Source organism: Podarcis cretensis (assembly GCF_951804945.1).
Source record: "Podarcis cretensis genome assembly, chromosome: 3".
In the NCBI taxonomy this organism is placed as follows: Eukaryota; Metazoa; Chordata; class Lepidosauria; order Squamata; family Lacertidae; genus Podarcis; species Podarcis cretensis.
The window spans coordinates 61,950,773-61,970,610 of record NC_137172.1 but is presented as its reverse complement, the minus strand read 5'-3'; the positions used below and the strand labels follow the sequence as shown (position 1 = coordinate 61,970,610).

Here is a 19,838-nt window from a genome sequence, read left to right as displayed (position 1 = left end):
AGCAGTACATGTGAAAAGGATCTAGGAGTCTTGGTTGACCACAAACTTGACATGAGCCAACAGTGTGACGCGGCAGTTAAAAAAGCCAATGCAATTCTGGGCTGCATCAATAGGAGTATAGCATCTAGATCAAGGGAAGTAATAGTGCCACTGTATTCTGCTCTGGTCAGACCTCACCTGGAGTACTGTGTCCAGTTCTGGGCACCACAGTTCAAGAAGGACACTGACAAACTGGAACGTGTCCAGAGGAGGGCAACCAAAATGGTCAAAGGCCTGGAAACGATGCCTTATGAGGAACGGCTAAGGGAGCTGGGCATGTTTAGCCTGGAGAAGAGGAGGTTAAGGGGTGATATGATAGCCATGTTCAAATATATAAAAGGATGTCACATAGAGGAGGGAGAAAGGTTGTTTTCTGCTGCTCCAGAGAAGCGGACACGGCGCAATGGTTACAAACTACAAGAAAGAAGATTCCACCTAAACATTAGGAAGAACTTCCTGACAGTAAGAGCTGTTTGACAGTGGAATTTGCTGCCAAGGAGTGTGGTGGAGTCTCCTTCTTTGGAGGTCTTTAAGCAGATGCTTGACAACCATATGTCAGGAGTGCTCTGATGGTGTTTCCTGCTTGGCAGGGGGTTGGACTCGATGGCCCTTGTGGTCTCTTCCAACTCTATGATTCTATGATTCTATGACCTCAAAAATGCTGCTGTTTACAACTGAAATCCTCTGTGTGTTTTATACACATAAAGGGGCTTTGTGAGGAGAAAATGAACTGGGGTGTTGCTAGGCCCACACTGATGCCATGCTCCTCCACTGGCCCCATCCCTCCATTGATGCCATACCCCTCCAGCAGTCCCACCTCAACACTGCATCCCCCTACTGACTCCAGCCCCTTGTGCTGAGTGGAGGTTAGAGGAAAAGGAGTCGAGTTCAATGGAGTTGCTAGTGAGATAGAGGCTACCAGAAGAGGTGGCATAAATGCAGAGGAATTTGACAAAGATAGTGAAGAGACAAAGGTAGTGGGGCAGATTCAGAGGACTTGGCAAGCCCTAAAAAGTGAGATGGATGGATTTAGGGCTGAGAGGTGAGATAAATTGCCTTAGCACAAAAGCTGCTTTTGGCCGGGACATTGTGCAATTTTGTCCACTGGAGATATTGCAAAACATTGCTATAGATGGGATCCTGTGGTGAGAAGAGCTCTAATTTCAATCGGTGTGCTAAGTCCACCAAGTGTCTTTGAGAAGAAGAGACTTTCTAGTGTTCTGAGGTTGCCTGATAGTTTCAGCGCGCTAAGAATGGTTACATGCCACAATCCTTTCTGACCAACAGCATATGGGACTATTCGTCTAAGAGATGGGGAGGAACACCAAGGAGGGATTTGACATTGATTAAAATGGAACACAGAGGAAGAGGCATTTAAAGTTTTAAGGCCTTAAAAAGAGCCGTAAACTTTCTGAAAAATGACACACGTATGAAATGACCTGCGTCGCAACAGAGGAGCCTGTCTGTCAGAGTTAGGTACACTTAACAGCGTTGTTCTCAATGAATTATTTATAACTATCCATTTATTCATTCGTTCATTGTTAAATGACCACAGATGTTCACTGCTCTCTGGTGCAAAACATAATGCAGTAAAACAAATAAAGCGTGTGATGGTATCAGATGAGGTTGGAAGGACGAGGAGCTGGCAAGCCGGAGAAATGAAGCAAAGTGAAATAATGAGTGGTGTGGATTTTCTGTAAGCTGAGGTGTTATAAAAAGCTTGCACAACTCATTGTAGTCGTCAGGCAATCCAGCCTTCTGGCAAAATGATCAAACTGCTTCACCTGTTGTCCACTGCAATGCCTGTTGGATACACCTAAAATCTTAGTATGTGCAGTGGGTGAGAAGAATTAGCCTTTATGATGACAGTTGGCAGCCGGTTAACACTGTGCCCCATAGGCAGAATCAAGAGCCAATAATCCTAGTGCATGTTCCTAATTTATCAGTGCTACCTAACCTAACCATGCATAATATGTAGCTGTTCCGTTTGCATATATAGGCACTGATTCATCTCTAATCCTGCTTTGTTCTACATGTCTTGTGACCTGAATCAGGATGTATTTTCCCATCCTCATTAGATATGTGTATTACGTTCAATGGTGACTGGAGAAGCATAGCTATGTGAAGCTACAAATTGATATACATGCACATTAACAGAGTATACATATCTTATTTTCTGGATTGAAAGAATAATCTTTTGTGAGAAGATATTAAACCCAGCCACAGTTTCCAAAGCGTCCCCACCTTCAAGTTATCATTTAAGTAAATCAGTACTTTTTCATTTCTTAAAAAACAACCTATCATGCGTGTTTCTTTTTATAGTGTGCATTTTTCTTATTTTATGTTCAGCAATTCCAACCAACCAAATACCTTTTTAAGTGAGGAATAGTATTCCTAATTCCTACAAAACCAACATGAAGATAAATTTTAAAACAATCATCCCTGTATCAGGGACCGCTCATCAATTTTCTGTTTTAAGGAATTTTGATTGGCAACAAAAATATATAGCTTAAACCCAGCTCATTCCAAGCTCATTCATTGCACTGGTTAAATCACAATGCTATATCTTGTTTTGGGCTGTGTCCATTCAGTAGTGTTGTCATGGTAACAGTGTTCCTGGCATTCTCCATTGAAGTCATTCGAATGGCCGAGGAACTGTGCAGGTAGCTGGCAGATCTCTGTGGACGAGGCATCATGCGACAGCAAAGCTGACTGTTGAAATGCCGCCTGAAGCTCTCGCTAAGGAAGTAGAGGGCAAATGGGTTTACGCAAGAATTGCAGAAGCTGAGCACTCGGGCTACCAGCGTAACAACCATATGGCCAAGTGATGGGTCGATCTTCATGTAGTTAAAGGACCGGTACATGTATAGGACATGGGTAGGCAACCAGCATACTGCAAAAAGCCCAACGAAGACCAGCACAATTTTGGCCAGGCGCTTTCGTGTTTCCATCTAAAAAGATGAAATGAGAAGAAATAATCAGTCACAGTACAATGTTATGCTCCACATGAGCTTTCACAATGCATTCAGATACAGTTAGTAAGGGGGACCACTAGGGGGCGCATCGGAAGATGGCTGACAATAACATCTCTCCGACCCACACGAGGTAATTTGGAGGCTATGATGGGAGTAATTAGCCTCCCTACCCCCCCCCCAGGATGGTGGGGGGGGGACTGCCCTTGCCTGCTGTGCCCTATACCCCCCTCGAATTTGTGGGGATGGGGGCACTAGGCACAAAGCCCTCCTGTGGGATTCCGACACTCCTGGATGCCGTCCCTGATCCACGCCACTAGCTGCAAGAACTTCAAAAGAAACAATTTGGATGAAGGAATGCACATATCTCAAGGAAGGAGGGGGAGTAAAGACTGCTAACAGAAGAGATCTCTTATAAAACAAGACAAGAATAAAACATGAGAAGATACGCCAAGATACGGTATGGCAAATGACTGATGGGGAAGGGGGGGAAACTTTCCTTTCTTTCCTTATGTGATTAAACAAGAATCCCCTTCCCTCACGAGTCAGAACTGTCATTTTAAGGACTTAAGCTGTGGATTTAAGGCTGTGTGGAGATAAACTTTCAAACCAAAGCATGTTTTAAGAAGAGCGTGGAATGTATAAGAGGTTTGGAATGACGCAGTTAAAAATGCCGTCGCCATATTGGGAAGTTCTGTCGGAGGACTTAAGTCTGAGAGGAGAAATAGAGAAATAGAGCTGTTTTTATATTATGGGTGAAACTCCTCAGTGGGACTTAAGAATGACAGTTCTGTAATTAATGATGGAAAGAGCGCTGTTATCTATGAAGGTGATGATATATGGAAACCATCTCGATTTGAGGATTGGAAGAATGGAAAATTCACACAGGATTATTATTGGTGTTTATCGGCTTAAGGAGACTATCAGAAGAGATCATAAAGAAAAAAGAGAAAATATATGAACAAGATGTGATGTGGAAACAGCAAGATAAAACTGGATAGAATTATGAACTCTGTTTGGACTGATTTGGATTGATTTGGACATTAACGCAGTAGCAAGAAGATGATCAGAATCCCCCTTCGGATCTTGAAATATGGGCCCCCCCAACAAAAATTAAAATTTGGCTTTGTAATTCGGAATTTATGTGATATGATTTAATTTGATTTGATTGGCCGGTTAATAAAAATTATTTTTTTTAAAAAAAAAGATACAGTTAGTAAAGTGAGTAGCATCAGAAGCCAATGAAACCCATTTGCATTAATAAATTCTAAGATGTTTTCAGGTACAGATACATTAAGCTGCATATTCTACTTTGTATCATCCTACTGTACAGTCATACCTTGGTTCTTGAACGGAATCCATTCCGGAAGTCCTTTTGACTTCCAAAAAGTTTGAAAACCAAGGTGTGGCTTCTGATTGGCTGCAGGAGCTTCCGGCACTCAATTGGAAGCCACAGAAGCCATGTCAGACGTTCGGCTTCCAAAAAAATATCCTCAAACTGGAACACTTACTTCCAGGTTTGCGGCGTTTGGGAGCCAAAACAGACGAGTACCAAGGCGTTCAAGGACTGTATCTTTAATTTCACCAACTACCTGTTAAAAGGGAGCATGGGGCATCCTTTGATGCAGTTCTTCCACCCATCCCAAAAAGGTCAAAGCACACCTTCTGCCAAACTTCTGTTAGAGCAGACATTTTCAACCTTGGGTCCCCAGATATTGTTGAACCACAACTCCCATCACCCCAAAGAATGGTCATGGATGATGCAAGTTGAGAGTCCAACATCTTGGAACCCAAAAATGAAGAAGTCTGCATTAGAGGACACACACGGAGGCATAATTAGACAAGAATCGCTGTGTATGCAGCACTGGACCATCCAACAATTGTTTATAGACTGATGAGAACTCAGTAGAGGGACAAAGGTAAAGAAATAACCCTTTTCTGAGGGTTTCTTGCCATTTACAGGATAGTTCTCCATTGGCCTAAATAGGTCCAAAAAAGTGAAGTCCTGCAATTTTTTTATTGTGAAATAGTGCAGCACATTCTACTAATAAATATAGTCTTATATTAACTTTGTTCACAAATATGAGAATTTTATAAAAATTTCATGCAGATTGTATTTGTCCAAATACATTATTCCACAGCAGTTCCTCTTGGTACAAGACACATTGATTTGGGTGGACTTTACTTCTAATGAAGAGTGCTCAAAGCAGTAGCCTATAACAGCTGTGTGCAAATTATCTACAGTCCACTGGTTTGTGATCTATTTCCAGTGCTTCCCTTAGGGCTGTATAAATTGCCTACTCCATCTGTTTTCATTTTCATTTTCATGAAACCAATCACCATTACTAAACCAATATCTACTCCTCTCATTAAACATGTAATTCAGACTTGTAAAAAGCAACAACTATTGTGTCTCTTATTAGCTGGAGTAGGGAAAAGTACAGCAGAGAAATCTGAAACACAATCAGTAATGGGCTCCAAACCAGAATACAACTGGAATCCAGGGGGCCCCTGACATCTAGGAGCCCCGCTAGACCTTTGCAGAGGCCTCTTGATGTTGACACAGAATATTATTTCATTGCTGTGCAGGGCCTAGGCACTAGGGGGATCATGTTATACCCAGGCAAATCCTGCAATGGAAGCTGCAGGAACCCGTGAAAATCCACTACAGGTTCAGACTAGTCTAAATTACAAAGTCCAGCAAGAATTCTGCCTTGAGCAAATATTTTTATCCTTCTTTCATTGCCATTCAGCAGACAGTCAATGTGGCACAGTATTTCTCAAGCCAAGTTGGTGGTGGAGAGGGAGTTGGCTCTCAGGGGTAATATATGAGCAAAAATATAAGTAGGAATGCCTTAGTAACCACTTAGTACTTTGAAATAATAAGTGGCCTGGCTTGCATGAACATAAGAGGTTCTAGCTTACATATGGGCCACTTACCTGTCTTTTAGATTGTGCACTGTTTTCTCCAGGCAGATTGTGTGCACTCTTAATTAAAGTCCTTGCAATATGGTAATAGTAAACACTAATGATGGTGAGCGGGATAAGGAGGTATACCAAAAGTATCATCACTGAATGGATCCTTGGGTGCAAATCATCCTTCAAGGGATACCGTATGCATTCTGTGAAACTGACGTTATCCGCGTCGTTGATGTTTGCTACTTCAGAGAATACTGCTTCAGGAATTGCTAGCAGAATGGATATTATCCAGATGGCAATAGCTTTGATACAGGTCCACAGGACTGCGTTGGGTGCCTGAATATCCATTGGATTGACAATTGCTTTGTACCTAAAAGCGTATGAGGGAAAATTAGAGTCAATTCTTTTTCAAAGAATGCAGCTTTTATTGAAAGGAGATGGCGTCCTGCAGTTAACAAATAGGAGCCTCGTATGTCCATTCAAGAGACCTGACGAGACATTCCCCATCTGCTTCTGTATTGCAGGAAGCGGGCAGAATTGGAAGCAGAGAAAGACACAGGGAAGAATGCAACAAATGAACAAGTGACTGGCTACAGAAAAGACATGTAGTCACCACATTTAGCAATGTATAGAAGGGTCTAATTGACTGGCTATAAGGGAGATGCGGGTGGTTCCCCCGCACAGGGCACCAAGTGAAAGGGGCACAAAATTGAGAAGATCCATCATTAAGAAAACTCATTTGGGGGTTCCAAATTTCAGCCTCAGACAGGGTGCCATGCTACCAAAATTACCAAGGTCTATGCCTTTGTGAAGTAATAATATAGTAGGACAAAGGAAGCTCAGACCATTGGTCCACCAGTTCAGCATTGTCTGCACTAACTGGCAGCAGCTCTCAGGTGGGGATCTCTCCCAGTAGAACCTGGAGAGGCCAAGGACTGAACGAGGGACCTTCTGCCTGCAAAGCAGGGGCTCTACCACTGAGCTACAACCCTTCCCCTGGAAACTATGAACATGTGCAGAGTGCCACCTCTTCACCACTGAGTATCTTCTGACAGCCTTCCCACATTTGGGAGTGGGGGAGAAGACATCGACATCATGGAACACAACGTTCAACTAGCCCTGATCTCCTGCTTATCCATTTTATTTTATAAATTAATCCTTTTTAAATTAAATACAAACATTAGAACTAGTTTCCCTTTAGCACAGCTAACGCCAATAGTACAGTTGGCATTTGACTCACTTCAGGATGTTGAAATAATGCCATTGCAACCCTTCATGAAAATTCATTACATGGAGGACTAACCCCAGTTGATCTGTAAATTGGTCCCTAAGGACATGCATTTCAGCTTCACATAACAGAGACAAGCTCCCCCGCCCTCTGCAATTATTTCTACCCCAGTCTGGCAAGTGTAATGAAAACTATTTGTCTTCAGCCCTCGAGCAGCAAGTGCCTTCAAGCTTTCTTTTCTTTTTCTTCCTCACATTTTTTATTTGCTTTTAAACAAAAACAAATACACTTTTAAACACTTTCCCAGCGGTAACAGATATGATTAGTGATGTCCAGGAATTTGGAGCTGGAGATTTGTTCCTTTTATTAACCATTGTGCTAACCGATAAGCATGTTGATTAGATTAGGAAATCCCCTTAGTTAGTCTAAATCCCCTTGTAAATCTAGACAGCCCTTTGCAGAGCGTTGTGGGAGAGAGGAAAAAACACAGGCTCCAAAATCTCACATGCTCACAAGAGAGATGCTCTGGTGCCATACAAGGGCAAATGAGAACTCCGTCAAGAGTTGTATGCATGTACAGCTTACAGACCAAAGCTTATGTTAGCAGTATTACTATTTAATGTTCATGAACAGAAGACCATGGTGGTTAACTTGTTTGGTGCTGAAACCCTTCCTTGAAGTATATTACGGGCTAGAGAGGAAACTATCAAATGCAAATAATCGTCCTAAATACTGAGGGATGTACAAAATGCTCCTGCTTATCCAGGAGCACCACTTAGGAATAGCAGGGGAGACTTAAATTTCTGGCTAACGTGCTGGTTCTAAGGCAGGGCGACAATATGTATGCCACAGGCACAGATGCCATTTTATTACACAAAGGGACTAGACTGTTTGATCTGTGGTGAATGTCTGAGCACTGCGGAGTCTGTACATGTGGGGGGAAAGTAGCCACAGAAGATGCTCTTATGTCTTCAGTTATTGCTCTTACGTCTTCAGTTATTAGGGCTGTGTTCAGCCCTAATTCAGCCAAGGCCCTAAACCTGAGACAAACCGGGCTTATTTGGAGGGAACTGTGCCATGTTCAAGGCTGGTTGAGGCAGTGTTTCGCTCCCCATAAAATGTGCATGCTCTTTCAGGGCTTGGAGTGAAATTCAAGGGTCCATGATTGCCGGCTTTGTTCAGTCCCATTCTTCCTTATTTCTCTCCCTCCCCCACTACAAACCAACAAGCCCATAGCCATCCAGGGCTGTCATGTGGCAGGGCATCAAGCAAGGAGGAGAAGCAGGCATAAGTGAGAAGAATACAGAGAAGCCAGAAGAAAGAGAAGCCTACTGGATGGCTGCATCTTTGTGCAGAAATGCGGGGTGGGTGCCTTTCCTGCCAGACCTCTCCTTCCCACCCTCTCTACAGAGTATCTGATCCCTCAGAATGCTGGTGTAACCCCTCCAGACCTTTTCCATATCCTATTTTAATTGTATACTAAAATAGCATTTATAAAAACCCTTTAAAATCCATTAGCCTTGCCCCCAAATTGCTTCAGGGACAGATCTGGGATGGGTGGCTCCCAGTGAAAGACAAAATGGTCTGATCCAGGGGCCACAGATGGGGGCCACAGGGTGCATCAGGGGTCTGTGCACAGCCCTATTCATTATATCTAAAGGCCAAATTAAACAGGAAGTTATTCAGCTTTAGCCCTGGAATGTATGCTTTCTCCCCCCGCCCAAATATTTGGGGGGGGGTGTAGCAAGCTGGGTCAAGTCTGTGGGAAAGGGGAGGGTGTCTTTAACTTGTAGGGGCTCCTGCACCAGCTAAAAATATAAATGACATAAACACGAGCCTTTCAGTCCTGCAGAGAATCTTGTCACCAAAGAAAGGAATCCCCCACACAGATTGAAAACGGAAATGAAGCCCCGACAGAAAAGCCTGTGCTTACTGTAGGAAGCCCAATCAGGCAGTTTGCTTTGCACTGCTGCAAACAGGTCACAGAAAAGGTCTGTTGTGTTCTGGAGATGACCATGTAATCTGCAGGGTGAGTGGCAAAAGACGAAAGGCTCATCAGCCACCCCACACAGCCCCTGGAAGCACCCCCTGCATAGCAGCCCCAATGTGTTACTGTTCCTTCTCATGAGTGGCATGGCTACTTCAAAGCTGAGAAGCTAAACAAGTTCCTTACAGTGCCCTGAAGCAGACACGGTACATTGCAGACCAGGAAGTGAAAATGTTTCAGCCTATCAGTGTTTCCCAGTGTGGATGCTACTCCGAATGCCATTAAAAAGTTTGATATAGTTGGCTGTGTGCACAGGCTCTTCCAATTGCATAGAGACGAATCAAGCATCTTGAAGCAGACATGCTCAGATAAGCAAGATCAATGCCTATCTCCTAGAGACATAATTACTAGCAAAGAAGGTCAGCTCCGCATATCAGTTGCTTGCAAGCACAAATAGCTGAAAGGTGAGGCCAGTCATGGAGGAAATGCTGGTTTTCTAACCTTGTAATATTATTGATGCCATGGGACCATGCGACATGTTTCCTCTCTGGGCGTTGAAAGGGTCTGTGGCAGGTACAAGAATTTAAAAGGAGGAATGAGATAAAGTCTCCCTGTGATATTGCAGAATGCTGACGGCTAGGGCTGCGATAGTAAACAGGCTTGCCATGCAAATTGGTGGGGAGATTTCAGAGCCGTAGCCTGGATACATAGAGTGCCAGAATAAATGAAATGTGCAAAATATATCTGTTCTTCAGTGGAGATGAACTATTACCTATCTTTATTGAAAGAAGCTTGCTGTCTCCTTTTCATTTCTTTTTCTTCTTTCTGCTCACTCAGAAAGTGCAATACTCATTCACAGAGGAAGAGATAATGCCACATAATATGTTTAGTATGTCGAGTATCTTAGCAAATGGAAACTTCAACAGAATTGAATTTGAGATTCCAGCCGGCCATGCAAGAGGTTCCATTCAAGTCCCTCCCACACCCAATGTTTCTGTCCTACCCACAGCAGGCAGTGAACATTCCATACCCACTGAGCATGCTCAGTCCTTAGTGAACTGTTTGGGGGCTTCCTCCAACTTTTCCCCAACATGTTTTTGTTTTTGTTTTTGTACTTCTGCAGACCTCAGGATTCCCCCAAGCCTGCTAATAGACCTCCCTCTTGTTTGTGAGTGTTGCTGTTTTAGTTATATGGGGGAGTTTTGATAGGTAAGTGTATGGCTCCATTAAACAAATCTCTTACTAATGATCTCCAGAAGGGAAAACGGATGGTCAGTTTTCAGGATACTTTACTTAGAGTAGTTCTATAAACTCTGGAGGTTAATTTCTAAGTATACCCATTTTTACAAACAAATACATTTTCTGTCCGGACACTTTTGAAGAACAGGGAAATTGCAGGGAAGTAATGCAACCCTACTACCAGCACAAATAAACGATTTATATGTTCATAGATAATCTGAAAGGGTTCATGTGAAATGGCTAGAGAAGTGGTTAGGTTCAATCAGTATTCATTTTTTGTGTGGAACTTCGTGCCTTTCCATTTCTCAATGAAATTGGCATTCAGATGGAGGCACATTTTTGATGAGTCATGGCTATGAATTCTAAATAGCATGGAAACAAAAGTGTAAGAATGTTTTCCCAAAAGGCTTGCAACACAGAAAATGTCCAGGACCAATTAATTAATAAGGAAATGGGAAATGAATATGTAAAGAATAATTAGGTCTACATATAAGTGAAAGTTAACAAAACAAAACAAAATGTATTTTGGATCTCATTTTGTCTGGAACATAATGTGAATGCCACTCAGCAAAAATGCCTGTCCAGCTGAATGACAATTTCATACTCCTATTGACAAAATGATTCTGTGGAGTTAGACAAAATCCTAGAATCTTGCCACCTGTTAAAACCTTGTTTGGATTGACATTGGTTCTCCATTTCACAAAAAAAAACAGTGTCCAAGAAAGGAAAGTATGAGACACTGTATTGAGCACTGTGAACTAAGGAGAAACTGGGCCTAGCATGGAAATAAAAAAATACCCCTGACTTTAATCCACTCCCCACGTGACAGTTCATAGAATCAAAGAATTGTAGAGTTGGAAGGAATCCCAAGGGTCATCTAGTCCAACCCCCTGCAATGCCGGAAACTCAGCTAAAGCATCCATGGCAGATGGCTAGTTAAATATGAAAAGCAGTTTCTGGGAGCAAGGAGAGGGGAGAGTGCTCTTTAATCAGGTTGTGCTTGCGTACTTAAATAGCCATAAAGCTGGCCAGTATGAGAAGAAGGTGGACTAGGTGTGCTATTGGCTTGATCCAGCAGGATTCATCTTACGTTCTTAAACCTTGCTGGGTATCGCACAGCAACAAAATACCTCTGGGAGGACCACTTCCTGCATTATGCTGTATACAGAGAAGCTGGACCGCTTGGCATCTTGCAGTATCATCAACCATGAGAGCCTTCTGGGCTGCCTGGCAATACTAGAACTAGGAGGTGCAGTGTGTTGTGGAGGCTTCAGTCCTTTCTGGAGCTAAAAGCCCAGAAAGTAGTAGTGGGGACCACAGTTCCATATCGTCATATTATTTTTTTGTTCTGACCTACATTGGATCCTTAGAGTGAAGAACAGGTAAGAAATCTTAGTAAGAAGAATTGTGATAAGGATAATACACAAAACTTTTAAAAGGCCATCCAGAGCAGTGTTTCCCAATCTTTCCCCCCTTCCGACCTTGTTTCCTTCCCATGGCCCCCCCATGGGCATAACCAAGGGGGGCAGGAGGGCAGATGCCCCCAAAATAAGTAAAAATCAATACAGGTCAATACAAATCTGAATTCTGCCCCCAACAAAAGCCTGCCACCCTAACAAAAATCCTGGCTCTGTCCATGCCCCCCACTGGTAGAAAGGTAGGTATTTAAATGTTTTGTTTTGTTCATACTTTTTATAATATATACAAAATGCAATTACACAAAATGATAGGAACATAATGAAATATTGTTGAATCAGGAAAACATAGAATCATGGAGCTGGAAGGGACCTCAAGGTTCTTCTTTCTAGTGCAACCCCCTGCTATGTAGGAAACTCTGTTAAAGCATCCATGACGGATGGCCATCCAACCTCTGCTTAGAAACCTCAAAGGAAGGAGAGTCCAGAACTTCCTTAGTGAAATCCATCTTCCATGTATCATAAAAAGTAAACAACGCTTATTTCACCCCAGTTATTTGACACAGAGGGGGAAATCTACAGATACAGTCTAAAAGGTGCACAGAGAGTTCTGTATATATGGGAGAATTTTAAAAAGCAAGTAGTCCTCACTGCCCTGGTGCAAAAAGATATTGTCATCTAGAGGAGTCCTGGCTGCCTAGATAAAATACTATAGCCCGCCACATCCTTACCTGGGAGTAAGACACCCACTGAACTCAGTGCAACATTCTTCTGAGTAGACACTTACAGTAATTATTTACAAGATGCAAGTCAGCAGCACCAGACAACCCCGCTTGGCTAGGCGCTGGGGTGGATATCACCCTGCACCCTGCAGAGCTGGGCTGATGCTGCCAATAGACCCTGCACCCCTCGGCAACATCCAAAGGCCCTGATCCACTAGATGCTGGGGGGATTGCACCCTGTGCTTTGCAGAGTCAGGCCCACCGGGCCCAGCACTGGTGGCAGCAACAAGCAGCTCCAGCTCACCCAGCCCTACCGATTGCCACCCCACCACCGCACTTACTTGACCTGGGGGTTCTGGATCACAGGCTCTATTGGTCAAAATGGGAGCCTCAGCGATTGCCTTCTCCTGCCGGAAACAAACCAGGACTGTCCCAAGAAAACCCATGTGGCAAAAAGGAGCTCTAGGCAGTGGCGTAGCGTGGGGGGTGCAGGGGGGGCCAGCCGCACCGGGCGCAACATTTGGGGGGGGCGCTCGCACTCGCAGCTCTCTGCCCCTACCTGGCTCACTCACTCTCTCTCACTGCAGTGCTGGCTGTGCGAATCCAATCCGAGCTGCCGGGTCGCTGCCCACTGTGGAGGGGGAGGGTGCCAGACGTGCGGTGCGGTGCGGAGCGGAGAGAGAGCGAGGGAGGGACTATCTGGGGGAGGGACAGTGCAGCGGCCGCCCACCGCAGTGCTGAGCACGGGAGAGAACCACATCCGACCAGCCCAGGCAGCAGCAAGAAGAAGTTGGCAGTGGCGGCAGGTTAGGGGGTAGGGGCGCAAATTACTTGCCTTGCCCCGGGTGCTGACAACCCACACTACACCGCTGGCTCTAGGCCCTGGTGGGGCGCTCCCTTACTCGCTTGTGATTGGCCAAGCAGATAGCCAGCCAATCAGGATTTAAATATACATGTATGATTTCCCCTCTCCACTTCTCACTTCCCTCTGTGACCCCCCCTAGCCTCATGCTGTGGCCCCCATTTATGCATTTTTCACCTGTGCCCCTCTTGAAATATCGGGGGGGGGGGCAGGGAGCCATATGGCTTCCGGTTGGGGAACTCTGATCCAGAGGTTTTAGGTATCATCAGCTTGATGTTAATACCAGGAAAGGTCCTTGAGGTCTGTGAGCACTTAGAAAAGGATGCTGTGATTACTATGACTTAGCATAGGTTTCTCAAAAACAAGTCATGTCAGATGAATCTCATTTCTTTTTCTAAAAAAGAATGGATCAGGGGAATGCTGTGGACATAGAGTATCTTGATTTCAGTTAGGCTTTTGACAAAGTCCCCCATGATATTATTGCAGAGAAGCTGGTAAAATGTGGACTGGATGAGGCAATGGTTAGGTGGATTTGTAGCTGGCTGACTGACCAAACCCAAAGAGTGCTTGTGTATAGTTGTGTATAGTTCCTCATCATCCTGGAAAAAAACTGACAAGTAGAGTGCTGCACATTTCTGTCCTGGACCTGTTGCTGTTAAATGTCTTTATAAAATGACTATGATAAAGGAATTGAAGGCTGCATCTCCATCCTCTTGAAAACTGCCAGCTCAGCTTACCCTTAGGATCAGTTTAAGGTTGACAGAAAACCAAGGGCGGGAGACAGCTCCCCCAAAATAAAAGGGCTGGTTCCTTTTTCCATGTTGCCATATACTATGAATATGGTGATACTTCACTTACCCAGAAGAGAGCATGTGGCTGTCAAAAATAGAGCATCCAGGGGAACAAGAAGATTTGACTCTTCTTGGTTTCCATTCATAACTTTTGTAAACATGGGTGTGCAGGGCATTTGGCCTCCTACAAGGCAGGAGTCCTTTTGGTATAGTAACACTTGGTTTCTGTGATAATGGCAATTTATAAATGACCTCTCGTTCTTTTTCGAAGGAGAATCACTAACTCACAATGTGGTGTGTGTGGTATATATTGTGCATGATGTTATTTTATTTTGCCTTTCAAAGTTCAGTTCTATGGTTTGCTACTTTGGAAAATACTTTTTTCTTTCAAAGGAAGTGGCCCCACAGTGTCTTCAAATATAGGCTGCAACCTCCTTTGCTACCTAAGCTACAGTTTGTTCAGCTTCAATAAGAAAGCAAGTTGGTGCCAGCATTGTTGATGAACCCTACTTGATGTACATGTATTAAAATGCTTGCTTGGTCATTGCTGATCTTCGCCACTCTCCCTTGAGTCTATGTATATTCTTAATTCTGTCAGCCTCATAGGGAGTGAGATTCTTCTTTGCATTTAGGCAGTTGCATAAAGTCCTGAACACTAATGATTATTAACAACCTGGTTCACTTTTTATATAAATGGGGATGGATGGTTTATATCCCAGTCCTTTGAGTATCGCACAGAACTCACTTCTGGTCATTAATTTCGGCTCACACTGTGTTTAGTTCAGATCAAGAGTGGAAGATTCCGTTCCCAGTACATTGAAGAGCCAAATATTTCATAGAATCATAGCATTGGGAGGAATCCTGGGGGTCAGCTAGCCCAATATTCAGTGATAGATTGACAGAGCAAGATGCATCTGCAGCATCCCTGACAGGTGGTCATCCAGCCTTTGCTTAAATGCCTCCAGTGCAGGTAAGCCCACCACCTCCCAAGGCAGCCTGTTCCCCTGCCAAACAGCTTGTACCATTAGGACATTTCTCCTCAGTGCTGTGCCTATATCTTATTTCCTGTGGTTTCTAATGATGGATTTCAGTTCTGCCCTTTTGAATGACAGGGGATAAATCTGTTCCATCTCATGCACGACAGCCTTCAAAATATTTGAAGACAGCTCCCCTTTAGCATAAACATTCCCAGCTCTTTAAAGTGTTCCTGAAAGGACTTTGTTCTGGAACCTCTCACAGTCCTTTGGACACACTCCAATTTGTCAATGTCCTTCTTAAAAGGTGGCACCCATAATTGAACACAGCACTCCAGATTTGAAAGAAGGGTAAGAGCCTTCCTAATTCTTTGTGTCCTGCAGTCTGTTTACACCTGCGTCCAGTCAGATGCCTCTCAGATGCTCACAAGCAGGGCACAAAGGCAACCACTGGCTCCTGTTTCTCCCCTGTAACACCTGGAGTTCAAAAGTGCACTTCCTCTAACTAGGGAAGCTCCATTTATATATTGTGACTGATGGCCATGTTTCTTCATGCAGTTGTCAAGAGTCAGTGTGGTGCAATGGTTAGGGTGTTGGACTATGACCTGGAAGATCGGGATTCGAATCCCCACTCAGCCATGAAGCTCACTGGGTGACCGCAAGCTAGTCACTATCTCTAAGCCTAACCTACCTCACAGGTACAGATAGGTAGCCGTGTTGGTCTGCCATAGTCAAAACAAAATAAAAAAAAATCCTTCCAGTAGCACCTTAAAGACCAACTAAGTTAGTTCTTGGTATGAGCTTTCGTGTGCATGCACACTTAAGCTGAAGAAGTGTGTATCTGAAGAAGTGTGCATGCACACGAAAGCTCATACCAAGAACTAACTTAGTTGGTCTTTAAGGTGCTACTGGAAGGAATTTTTTTATTTTGTTTTGACTACCTCACAGGGTTGTTGTAAGGATAAAAGGGAGAAGGAAGAACCATGTACACCACCTTGAGATTCTTGGAGGAAAATGTAGTATATAAACAAAGAATGAAATAAAATAAGCCATCTTTAATGCCAGGTGAATGAGCAAGTCCCATCCTTTGTCTCAGCAATTTCCACACATTATTTATGTGTGATATGGAAAAGTGTGTGTGTGTGTGTGTGTGTGTGTGTTTGTTAAGAGATGCTTCACCTCCAAAGAAAAAATTAAGAATGGGATTGCTACAACATAAGCACAGCCACACAGGAGCAGTGGTTCATTTCCATCATCTGTGGTTGATTAGTGGTCCAGAGAAGGACACTGCAGACCATGGACAGCCAGCAGGTGCCTTTCTGATGCTGTGGGTTTTGAATGCCCATCAGCCTCAGGCAGTGGGACCAGTGATGGATGGGAATTCTGGAGAGCACACCTGCTGCACAGGGCCAGGTTCACCTCCTACACACCCCCTTCCCCTTGCAGTCAAGACATGATCCAGTGCGCTGAGCCTTTAGGGAGGCAGAACTCTAATCCAGCCCTTCTTGGTGGGTAACCTTACATCTGAACCAACATACTAAGTTTGAAGTCCTGCTCCGATGGCCATCTCAGCAGAGCATCCGTGCCTTTAACAAGGGCCAGAAATTCGCCTAAGAAAGCGTTTTCCTTTACCAGAGACAGGAAAATTATTCACCCATTGGACTGGCTCTGGTGGAACTATGAAAGACAGGATACGCCGACCAGGACAAACGGAGATTCATAGAATTGTGGAGTTGGAAGGGACCCAAAGGATCTTCTAGTCCAACCCTCTGCAGGAGTAGCCTAGGTGTGGGTTAAATGTGAAAGAATCTCTCTCTTCCTTCCCCCCCCCCCTTCAGTCTTTTGTGGCTGGCAGTGACTTTCTTCCTCTCTGTGTCTCTCTGTACGGTTCTGCCAAAATAAATTCCAGCATTGCAGGGAGTTGGACTCGATGTCTTTCGTGGTCCCTTCCAACTCTCCAGTTCTATGACTCTAAGACTGTTCGTCTGTCTGTCTGTCTGTCTGTCTGTCTGTCTGTCTGTCTCTCTCTCTCTCTCTCTCTCTCTCTCTCTCTCTCTCTCTCTCTCCCCGGGGTCTCCTCTCCCGCCTGCCCCTCGCCTCGTCTTACCTGTCGGCGCTGAGGGCAGTGAGCGTGAAGACGGAGACGCCCACCGAGGTGAGCTGGATGGCCGGCAGCAGTTTGCAGCCCACCTCGCCGAAGAGCCAGTCCTCGAGGAAGAAGCGCGAGGCGTCGACGGGCACGCAGGTGAGCAGCAGCAGCAGGTCGCCGGCGGCCAAGCTGGAGATGAAGATGTTGGGCACGCTGCGCACGGCGCTCCTGCCCACGAAGATCTTCAGCAGGGTGGCGTTGCCCAGCAAGCCCACCGCCATGATCAGCAGGTACAGCGAGGGCACCACGCAGCGGATGATGAAGAGCGCCCGGGCTTGCTGCGACGAGGGCAGCCACTCTGACGCCTGGCCAGGAGCCGGGTCCGCCTCGCCGCTGCCGTTGCCCTCCGCCGTCAGGTTGCCCCAGGCGGACGCGCTGCTGCCCAGCCCCGTCCAGCTGAACGACATAGCCTCGCCCGTCGAAGGATCGGGGCTCTCTCCGGTGCTCAGACTTCTGCGCCTTCCCGCACCCCCAGACGGACAGGCACAGGACGATGTGCTCAAAGGCAAACCTGTCTCTTCTTCCAAAGCAGTGCCCAGGTTTTGGACAACCCAGACGACCGTAGGGGCAAGCTTTTCTGGGATGCTTCTGCAGAAGGAAGTCCCTCGGGAGTCCCAAAGGCTTTCTGTTCAAGTAAGTGCTGTTTAGATAGGATCTAAGTCAAGAAATCGGTATCCAGTCTGTTGGGTCTTTTGCGAGGTGAAGCAGGCGAAAAGAGTCGCGCGATTCTGCTGGGCGATGCTGGCGGCTCCTCTTTCTAGGAAAGCCTGGACGGCTCTGCTCCTCTCTCCAGAGCGTCGAGCAGCTGAGGTTGGACAGCTCCTGCCGGGCAGAAGCCGGGTTCTATTTTCCCTACTTTCCGCGCAACACCAGCCCTTTATACGCGCGAGGGTCCGCCTCCGCAAGGAGGAGCGAACAGTTAGAGAAAAGCCACCAACTTGGTCTCTTGGCGCTGAATGGAGGGGGCGGCTCTCCTCCTTTGAGTAGCACCCAAGTTAAAGACAGAGGCTTTCCCCGCGACAGGGGCGGGGGAAGTGACCACAAGAGGCTGCGGCTCCAAAAGGTTTTCCAAGCTGCTGGACTTGCCTGGTCGAGTTTATGGGTTCGGGCGTAACGGCACGTCTAAGCCCTAGTGAACTCAGCAGACGTGGACAGCATGGCGCTTCCAGGCTCCGATCCTATGCATACTGTCTTGGAATTGACTTCTGAGTCAGCCTGCATAGGACTGGGCTGCAAAGCTCTGTAGGAATGTTCCTTGAGACCCCAAACGGGCAGACACAAGAGTGCCGGGGTGACAGAGAGCGCCGGGCGGAAGGAGGCGCTTTTCAGCCTGAAGGTTCAAATGTCCGGGGGAGGCCAAGGAAATGGAGCTGTCCGTCTCTTGGTGCTGAAAATTACTCCGGAGCCTCTCCCCGTCTTAGCTTTAAACTACAGTGGTACCTCAGGTTACATACGCGTCAGGTTACATACTCCGCTAACCCAGAAATAGTGCTTCAGGTTAAGAACTTGGCTTCAGGATGAGAACAGAAATCGTGCTCCAGCGGCGCGGCAGCAGCAGGAGGTCCCATTAGCTAAATTGGTGCTTCAGGTTAAGAACAGTTTCAGGTTAAGTACGGACCTCCGGAACGAATTAGGTACTTAACCTGAGGTACCACTGTACAGGGACATCATAGAACCATAGAATTGGAAGGGACCCCGGGGGCCATCTCGGCTGCACTCCTGAATATGCTTTTGGAAGTAAAGCCCCCCCAATTTGGAGAAAACATGGCCATGGCTAGGTTCAAGCTGCGAGCCATCTGCATGACACTATAAACCGAGATCTTGCGGTTTTCCTTAGCGTTCCTGGACAGCATTCTTTCCAGTCTTTGCGCGGTGTGTGTGAGCAAAGTTTTTGGTCTTGCCAGCTGCAGGACTAATGTTGTGCGACCACAAGCAGCACAAGGGGGAGGTCATCACGTTTCGTAAACATACATCTGCGCAATCCTATACATTCCTGTCCCGAAGTATATCCCATTAAGTTCAATGGGGCCTTGCTCCCAGATGAATGAATGGCTTTAGGATTGCGCCGCATGTGTTAAAGCGTCTTCTTCCCCCCCCCCCCCTCGTTCTCTGCAGACAGGAACAGATTTGTCATAATGAAATACACACGGATTTGATTTCCACACATTCAAACGATCAATAACTGTCACTCTGTGTGTTTTTGTGTGTTACGGGTGATGAAGATAAGACATTGTTTCCAACATAAAGAACTGGGCCGCTGAAATGGTGTGTCTTACCTGGGAGTTAGACACATTGGACTCAATGGGACTTACTTCTGAGTTAATATCCCTTAGGGTTGCTTGGTCAGGTCGTAGCGCTGTCCAAAAGCTCCAGCAAAGGATTTGCCGTTTTGTCCCGTTCTGGCGCCGGAGTTGTCGAAATGGCGAGAGAGCAGAATAACAGGGTGGGAAGAAGAGCGGGCAGAACCCCCAAGCCAAGGAAATGACTTTAATTACACCCCCGTTTTGATTACTCACTTCTGCTTACTAGGTGTACCCAGGC

The 19,838-nt window shown here is 45.6% G+C and overlaps 1 protein-coding gene across 1 annotated transcript; it reads right to left on the bottom strand.

Annotated features, from left to right (window-relative positions):
- Positions 1-456: 456 nt before the first annotated feature.
- NMBR (neuromedin B receptor) lies at positions 457-18,132 on the bottom strand. Its single transcript, XM_079970972.1, has 3 exons — positions 17,256-18,132; positions 5,952-6,300; positions 457-2,990 (listed from the first exon to the last, which is right to left on the bottom strand). Exons 1-3 carry the CDS (start codon positions 17,702-17,704, stop codon positions 2,592-2,594), a joined length of 1,197 nt encoding a protein of 398 aa, XP_079827098.1. The 5' UTR covers positions 17,705-18,132; the 3' UTR covers positions 457-2,591.
- Positions 18,133-19,838: the final 1,706 nt, after the last annotated feature.